The sequence below is a fragment of the Nerophis lumbriciformis genome, linkage group LG26 (genome assembly GCF_033978685.3).
Source record: "Nerophis lumbriciformis linkage group LG26, RoL_Nlum_v2.1, whole genome shotgun sequence".
Lineage (NCBI taxonomy): Eukaryota > Metazoa > Chordata > Actinopteri > Syngnathiformes > Syngnathidae > Nerophis > Nerophis lumbriciformis.
In genome coordinates, this window is record NC_084573.2 from 12,862,991 (window position 1) to 12,872,500 (window position 9,510).

At 39.7% G+C, this 9,510-nt stretch overlaps 1 protein-coding gene across 2 annotated transcripts in view; it reads right to left on the reverse strand.

Annotated features, from left to right (window-relative positions):
- Positions 1-9,510, reverse strand: part of LOC133623881 (uncharacterized) — an 80,337-nt gene that overhangs the window by 4,150 nt on the left and 66,677 nt on the right. For both annotated transcript variants that reach the window (XM_061987349.2, XM_061987348.2), the window contains 3 exons: positions 8,949-9,072; positions 4,105-4,263; positions 3,880-4,036 (listed from right to left, as the gene is read on the reverse strand). In XM_061987349.2, the coding sequence (XP_061843333.2) occupies positions 3,880-4,036; positions 4,105-4,263; positions 8,949-9,072 (440 nt within the window). The remainder of the gene's footprint in view (positions 1-3,879; positions 4,037-4,104; positions 4,264-8,948; positions 9,073-9,510) is intronic.

Here is a 9,510-nt window from a genome sequence, read left to right on the forward strand (position 1 = left end):
TCATTACATCCCTAATATTGTAGAGCCGTGTTTTTCAACCTTTTTTGAGCCAAGGCACATTTTTTGCCGTGAAAAAATCCGGAGGCACACCACCAGCAGAAATCATTAAAAAACGAAACTCAGATGACAGTAAAAAGTCGTCGTCGCAATTGTTGGATATGAATTTAAACCATAACCAAACCATGCATCAATTTAGCTCTTGTCTCAACGTAGGTGTACTGTCACGATCTATCACATCACGCCATGACTTATTTTGAGTTTTTTGCTGTTTTCCTGAGTGTAGTGTCTAAGTTCTTGTCTTGCGCTCCTATTTTGGTGGCTTTTTCTCTTTTTTTGGTATTTTCCTGTAGCAGTTTCATGTCTTCCTTTGAGCGATATTTCCCGCATCTACTTAGTTTTAGCAATCGAGAATATTTCAGTTGTTTTTATCCTTCTTTGTGGGGACATTGTCGATTGTCATGTCATGTTCGGATGTACATTGTGGACGCCGTCTTTGCTCCACAGTAAGTCTTTGCTGTCGTCCAGCATTCTGTTTTTGTTTACTTTGTATTCCAGTTTAGTTTTAGTTTTGTTCTACATAGCCTTCCCTAAGCTTCAATGCCTTTTCTTAGGGACACTCACCTTTTGTTTATTTTTGGTTTAAGCATTAGACACATTTTTTACCTGCATGCTGCCTCCCGCTGTTTCCGACATCTACAAAGCAATTAGCTACCGGCTGCCACCTACTGATATGGAAGAGTATTACACGGTTACTCTGCCGAGCTCTAGACAGCACCGACACTCAACAACAACACATCATTTGCAGACAATAATTACTGGTTTGCAAAAAATATTTTTAACCCAAATAGGTGAAATAAGATCATCTTCCACGGCACACTAGACTCGGCAGAGTAACCGCGTAATACTCTTCCATATCAGTAGCTGGCAGCAGGTAGCTAATTGCTTTGTAGATGTCGGGACCGACGACAGTGGTTTGCAGGTAAAAAGGTGTCTAATGCTTAAACCAAAAATAAACACAATGCGAATGCTGCTAAGAAAAGGCATTGAAGCTTAGGGAAGGCTATGCAAAACTAAAACTGAACTGGCTGCAAAGTAAACAAAAAACAGAATGCTGGACGACAGCAAAGACTTACAGCGTGTGGAGCAGACGGCGTACACAAAGTACATCCGTAAATGACGTGTGGAAAATGCATGTATTTTTAAGAGTTCTTTTTTTATTCATAGTCATGTTTAAATCACCTAGTATTTTTCCATTTGTACACTCTCTATCTTTGTATCTTATGTCCGCAAGTAAACTGTGTGCTTTACCTTGAAGGCTTGGAATGTGGGAGTTGGAGTACTCCCTTTATATCTTATCTGTATTAGAACAATGAGGCTGTATTCCTTTCTGGACAGGGTGGGGGCAAGTGTCTCTTCCGGTTTGGAATGTTAGACCAATTCGCATTGGTGTGGACTGGTCTCCTAAAGCTTTAGTAAATCTTGATAATATTCCTATTCTGTCTTGATGGTCCTTCTTACTCTGCATATACGTCATCTGAAAGAATTTGGGATTGACCAGTGACTTTAATTCCCTGGGAAGGAAGACTGGTCAGACGCAACAATTGACAATCAACAAAATAGGAGCGTAAGACAAGAACTAAAACCAAAACCAAAACCAAAAAACTCAAAATAAGTCACGACGTGATGTGACAGTACACCTACTTCAGTGGTTCTTAACCTGGGTTCGATCGAACCCTAGGGGTTCGGTGAGTCGGCCTCAGGGGTTCGGCAGAGCCTCCGCCGCGGAGGTCAAGACACGCCCGACTCATTGTGTAAACAAAAACTTCTCCCTGTCGGCGTATTATGGATACCTCCAAACAATGTTCCCTCTAATTTTCCATATGTGTGAGCAAACGCAAAAACTCCTTGAGCATTCATGTGGAGCGCATGTGAGCGACGTCAGACGTGCACATGCACTGTGGCCACACCTGCAGCACACCTGTCCCAAACCTGACTAAATAACAAGTTAAATGTTTTATTATTGTAATCAAATGACAGCAGTCATTTCCATGAGATTATTTTCTCATATTACCGTATTTTTCGGAGTACAAGTCGCACCGGAGTATAAGTCGCACCTGCCGAAAATGCATAATAAAAAAAGAAAAAAACACATAAGTCGCAGTGGAGCCCGGCCAAACTATGAAAAAAACTGCGACTTATAGTTCGAAAAATACGGTAGTGTTTTGGCCCACTTACAATGACTATAACATATTGTTTTTCATGAGCTGTGTACTAGTATTATATGTCTGGGTGGAGGTCCTGCTTTGGAAATAATGAGTATCCCTTTCAGATATCGCATTTAGTTCCCACTAAAACATTCACATGTTGCACAATGAGATGTAAACATGGAATTATGTGTACATTCCTGTAACTTTCTGTTTGTAAAATATATCTTTATTAGTATTTCTTTAATATAACAACATCATTTTATGATTACGGTTCGGGTTCGGTGAATGCGCATATGAAACTGGTGGGGTTCGTTACCTCCAACAAGGTTAAGAACCACTGACCTACTTTGAGACAAGCTATAGTCAAGCATGCTTGGTTATGGTTGGAATTCATATCAAACAATTGCGAGAACAACTTTTTATTGTCAATATCGGCTGCTGAGTTTCATTTTTTTAACGAAATTCGCTTTGGAAATAATGAGTATCCCTTTCAGATATCACATTTAGTTCCCACTAAAACATTCACATGTTGCACAATGAGATGTAAACATGGGATTATGTGTACATTCCTGTAACTTTCTGTTTGTAAAATATATCTTTATTAGTATTTCTTTAATATAACAACATCATTTTATGATTACGCTTCGGGTTCGGTGAATGCGCATATGAAACTGGTGGGGTTCGGTACCTCCAACAAGGTTAAGAACCACTGACCTACTTTGAGACAAGCTATAGTGACGCATGCTTGGTTATGGTTGGAATTCATATCAAACAATTGCGAGAACAACTTTTTATTGTCAATATCGGCTGCCGAGTTTCATTTTTTTTAACGAAATTTGGCTGGTGGCATGCCTGCTTTGGAAATAATGAGTATCCCTTTCAGATATCGCATTTAGTTCCCACTAAAACATTCACATGTTGCACAATGAGATGTAAACATGGGATTATGTGTACATTCCTGTAACTTTCTGTTTGTAAAATATATCTTTATTAGTATTTCTTTAATATTACAACATCATTTTATGATTACGGTTCGGGTTCGGTGAATGCGCATATGAAACTGGTGGGGTTCGGTACCTCCAACAAGGTTAAGAACCACTGACCTACTTTGAGACAAGCTATAGTGACGCATGCTTGGTTATGGTTGGAATTCATATCAAACAATTGCGAGAACAACTTTTTATTGTCAATATCGGCTGCTGAGTTTCATTTTTTTAACGAAACTCGGCTGGTGGCGTGCCTCAGAATTTTTTTCAATGGAAAAAAAATGTGCCAGAAAAGGTTGAAAAACACTTAATAGAATTACAATAATAGTGTGCTAGTATGGTGAAGTCCACAAGGTGTCACTGTTGAATAGCCATCCATCCATACATTTTCTACAGCTTGTCCCTTTCGGGGTCACGCGGGGGGTGCTGGAGCCTATCTCAGCTGCATTCGGGCAAAAGGCGGGTGGACAAGTCGCCACCTTAGGGCCAATTTAGTGTTGCCAATCAACCTATCCCCAAGTGCGTGTTTTTGGAGGTGGGAACCCACACAGTCACAAGGTAGAACATGCAAACTCCACACAGAAAGACCCCCGAGCCCGGGATCGGATGCGCATTAATGCATTGCAAATAGAGAAACGTCGATAAAACGTCAACATTTTCTTCCACTCGACAAGTAAAAGGCTCACCTTTCACCTCCAAGACCAGATCGGCGTGGGGCATGTAGCGGATGAAGCCCTGAGGGGTGATGCTCCACACGTGGTTGTCCTGCTCCGGTGTGAGGCCCACGCGGCTCCCGGCGATGATCACGCTCCCACTGGGGCTCAGGCAGCACTCCTCCAGCAGCTGCAAGAATCGCACCTCCGGTCACATCTCGGCACATTTAGAAAAGGGACTGGAGAACTGAATCAGACCTTGCAGTGCAGATGCCCGCCGCGGTAGACCCAGACCTGCTCCAAACCCAGCGTCTCCTCGGCCTCTTGAATGCGCAGGAGTTTGACGTCATCCAGATCGCCCGATACCGACATCATGAGCCTGGTCTGTCTGTTCCTTAGGCGGAAGTGCACTTGCCTCTAAAACACGCAATCATTCAGGTCAGAATGATCTTTTGGATACAGGTCTTGTCATGTTGTGGCCACTGAGAGTATCAATTGTTCATGGGAGAGGGTGCCAGGCCTCTATTAGGGATAGGGTGTTTATTTAGGGGGGTCTTTTATTAGTACAAACCCCGTTTCCATATGAGTTGGGAAATTGTGTTAGATGTAAATATAAACGGAATACAATGATTTGCAAATCCTTTTCAACCCATATTCAATTGAATGCACTACAAAGACAAGATATTTGATGTTCAAACTCATAAACTTTATTGTTTTTTTGCAAATAATAATTAACGTAGAATTTCATGGCTGCAACACGTGCCAAAGTAGTTGGGAAAGGGCATGTTCACCACTGTGTTACATGGCCTTTCCTTTTAACAACACTCAGTAAACGTTTGGGAACTGAGGAGACACATTTTTTAAGCTTCTCAGGTGGAATTATTTCCCATTCTTGCTTGATGTACAGCTTAAGTTGTTCAACAGTCCGGGGGTCTCCGTTGTGGTATTTTAGGCTTCATAATGCGCCACACATTTTCAATGGGAAACAGGTCTGGACTACAGGCAGGCCAGTCTAGTACCCGTACTCTTTTACTATGAAGCCACGTTGATGTAACACGTGGCTTGGCATTGTCTTGCTGAAATAAGCAGGGGTGGCCATGGTAACGTTGCTTGGATGGCAACATATGTTGCTCCAAAACCTGTATGTACCTTTCAGATGTGTAAGTTACCCATGTCTTGGGCACTAATGCACCCCCATACCATCACAGATGCTGGCTTTTCAACTTTGCGCCTATAACAATCCGGATGGTTCTTTTCCTCTTTGGTCTGTAGGACACGACATCCACAGTTTCCAAACACAATTTGAAATGTGGACTCGTCAGACCACAGAACACTTTTCCACTTCGTATCAGTCCATCTTAGATGAGCTCAGGCCCAGCGAAGCCGATGGCGTTTCTGGGTGTTGTTGATAAACGGTTTTCGCCTTGCATAGGAGAGATTTAACTTGCACTTATAGATGTAGCGACCAACTGTAGTTACTGACAGTGGGTTTCTGAAGTGTTCCTGAGCCCATGTGGTGATATCCTTTACACACTGATGTCGCTTGTTGATGCAGTACAGCCTGAGGGATCGAAGGTCACGGGCTTAGCTGCTTACGTGCAGTGATTTTTCCAGATTCTCTGAACACTTTGATGATATTACGGACCGTAGATGGTGAAATCCCTAAATTCCTTGCAATAGCTGGTTGAGAAAAGTTTTTTTAAACTGTTCAACAATTTGCTCACGCATTTGTTGACAAAGTGGTGACCCTCGCTCCATCCTTGTTTGTGAATGACTGAGCATTTCATGGAATCTACTTTTATACCCAATCATGGCACCCACCTGTTCCCAATTTGCCTGTTCACCTGTGGGATGTTCCAAATAAGTGTTTGATGAGCATTCCTCAACTTTATCAGTATTTATTGCCACCTTTCCCAACTTCTTTGTCACGTGTTGCTGGCATCAAATTCTAAAGTTAAGGATTATTTGCGGAAAAAAAAAAAAGTTTATCAGTTTGAACATCAAATAAGTTGTCTTTGTAGCATATTCAACTGAATATGGGTTGAAAATGATTCACAAATCATTGTATTCCGTTTATATTTACATCTAACACAATTTCCCAACTCATATGGAAACGGGGTTTGTACAACAAATTTTTATAATATTTGAAGAATATTGCATATGTTGTTCAAGGATAAAGCACCTTTACCATTTATTAATTAAAAAGTATGCCATTCAACTATTAGGGGTAAGGTGTTTATTCAGGGAGGTCTTTTATTTGGACCAATGCATTTTTATCATTATATTTTAAATAGTATATATTGTCCCCGCCACTCCGAAAGGGACAAGCGGTAGAAAATTGGTGGATGGATGCACCTTTACCATTTATTAGCGGGAGAGGGTGCCAGGCCTATATTAGTGGTAAGGCGTTTATTCAGGGTTTTTTTTTATTTGGACAACACATTTTTATAATATTTGAAGAATAATGCATATGTTGTTCCTCAAGAATAATGCACTTTTACCATTTATTAACGGGAGAGGGTGCCGGGGAAGTATTAGGGGTAAGGTGTTTATTCAGGGGGGTCTTTTATATGGAAAAAATGCTTTTTTTATAATAATATTTTAAACAGTATATATTGTGCGTCGAGGATAATGCAATTTTGCCATTTAATAACAGGAGAGTGTGCCAGGCGTTTATTAGGGGTAAGGTGTTTATTCATGGGGGTCTTTTATTTGGAAAACACATTTTTTTAATATTTGAAGAATACTGCATATGTTGTTCCTCAAGAATAATGCACCTTTAGCATGTATTAATTGAAGGGTGTGTGCCATTCAACTATTAGGGGTTAGGTGTTTATTTACGGGAGTGTTTGTATGTTTATAAGATTTTGAAGAGTACTGTGTATATTTTTCCCCAAGAATAATGCACTTTTACTATGTATTGATGGAAGAGGGTGCCAGGCCTCTATTAGGGGTAAGGTGTTTATTCAGGGGGGTCTTTTATTTGGAAAAAAATATTTTTTTGATTTTCAATAATATATATCGTTCGTCGAGGATAATGCACCTTTACCATTTTTTAACAGGAGAGCTTGCCAGGTAACTATTAGGGGTAAGGTGTTTATTTACAGGAGTGTTTGTATGTTTATAATATTTTGAAGAGCACTGTGTATATTTTTCCCCAAGAATAATGCACTTTTACTATGTATTAATGGGAGAGTGTGCCAGACGTTTATTAGGGGTACGCTGTTTATTCAGGGGAGCATTTTTATAATATTTGAAGAATACTGCATATGTTGTTCCTAAATGATAATGCACATTTACAATTTATTAACGGGAGAGGGTGCCAGGCCTCTATTAGGGGTAAGGTGTTTATTCAGGGGGGTAATTTATTTGGACAAATGTATTTTTATAATTATATTTTAAATAGAATATATTGTTAGTCAAGGATAATGCACCTTTACCATTTATTAAGGGGAGAGGGTGCCGGGGAAGTATTAGGGGTAAGGTGTTTATTCAGGGGGGTCTTTTATATGGAAAAAATGCTTTTTTTATAATAATATTTTAAACAGTATATATTGTGCGTCAAGGATAATGCACTTTTACCATTTAATAACTGGAGAGTGTGCCAGGCGTATATTAGGGGAAAGGTGTTTATTCATGGGGGTCTTTTATTTGAACAACACATTTTTATAATATTTGAAGAATACTGCATATGTTGTTCCTCAAGGATAATGCAATTTTACCATTTATTAACGCGAGAGGGTGCCAGGCGTCTATTAGGGGTTAGGTGTTTATTCAGGGGGGTCTTTAATGCATTTTCATAATTATATTTTAAATACCGTAGTATATATTGTCCCCGCCACTCCAAAAGGGACAAGCGGCAGAAAATGGATGGATGGATGCACCTTTACCATTTATTAGCGGGAGAGGGTGCCAGGCCTATATTAGGGGTAAGGTGTTTATTCAAGGGGATTATTTATTTGGACAACACATTTTTATAATATTTGAAGAATAATGGATATGTTGTTCCTCAAGGATAATGCACCTTTACCATTTATCAACAGGAGAGGGTGCCAGGCAACTATTAGAGGTAAGGTGTGAACAATTTCCCTTGTGGATCATTAAAGTTTGTCCAAGTCTACGTTTTATTCAGGGGGGTATTTTATTTGGACAAATGCATATTTATAATACTATTTTAAAGAGTATATATTGTTTGTCGAGGATAATGCACCTTTACCATTTATTAACGGGAGAGTGTGCCAGGCCTCTATTAGGGGTAAGGTGTTTATTCAGGGGGGTCTTTTATTTGTAAAAAAAAAAAAAGCATTTTTATAATATTTTAAATAGTATATATTGTTTGTCGAGGATAATGCACTTTTACCATTTCTTAACGGGAGAGTGTGCCAGGTAACTATTAGGGGTAAGGTGTTTATTTATGGGAGTGTTTGTATGTTTATAATATTTTGAAGAGTACTGTGTATATTTTCCCCCAATAATAATGCACTATTAATATGTATTAATGGTAGAGTGTGCCAGACGTTTATTAGGGGTAAGCTGTTTATTCAAGGGGGTTTACCATTTAGGCATGGGAGTATGTGCCAGGCATCTGTTAGGGGTAACGCGTTTATTCAGGGGAGTCTTATTTGTACAAACACATTTTACATTCAGTATAGACTAGTCACAGTATCTTATAGTATATAAGATTAATATTTTCCCCCAAGGGTGATGCATTTAGCTATTAATTGGGGCGTGGCTTCTAATAGAAAGGAGGCCACTATTTAAGAAAATTATTTCTTGCATAATATTTCACTGATTTGCTTAAATGTTTTGAAAATATGGTGAATTTAAACAGGGTTTTGTTAGAGTGGAGGCCATTTATTTGAGGAAATATACTATGGTGCCATTTAGAGGCATTGGTTGGCTCTGCAGAGGGTACCAGAAGACTATTTGGGGTAAGGCCTTTATTGATTAGTGATTGAATTTTAATAAAACTACCTTGTCATGCATACCGGTTACAAAAATTCCACAAATATTTCTTAAAGAATGATGGTCATTAATTGGTGCATGGCGTCTATTTAAGTGGAGGCCTCGATTTGAGGAAGTACTAATTAGTCGTTGCCTACCTGCAGAAGGGGACGGAGAGATCCAACTTTACTCCACTTGCTGAAGAGGCGCCAGTCGGGAACCTCGCCAGGTTTGACCAAGATCTGAGCCCCCCGGTAGTTGATCCCCTCGTATAAAATCCACCTGACAAAACAGGAATTAAACACCAATATCATCTACCGGGTTTGAACTTTGACCTGTCAAATAGTGTCTCCACCTGTTTTGTACACAAAATAACCATATTATTGGCGTCGTCGTTAAAGTGCCACCACCAAGCACGGTATAGTACGATCCCTCACACACTGGAAGCTCTGTATTCCTTCAAAGTTGGACTCACGTCTCGGGTCCGAATGTCGCACATCAGCAACAAATTTCCATCCTCATAAATCAGCGTTGTCGAGCTACAAACTATTTTCTTGTTTCTCCCAAACGGCTTTACCTTAAATCACATTACGGAAATAAATGTGTAACTGCCAAAAAGGAGAGTACTTAAAAGGCTGCCTTGAGGGATACCTCAGTTACAGTACAGGCCATTTCAATGCGTTTTCTTTATTCTCATAACTATTTACATTGTAGATTGTC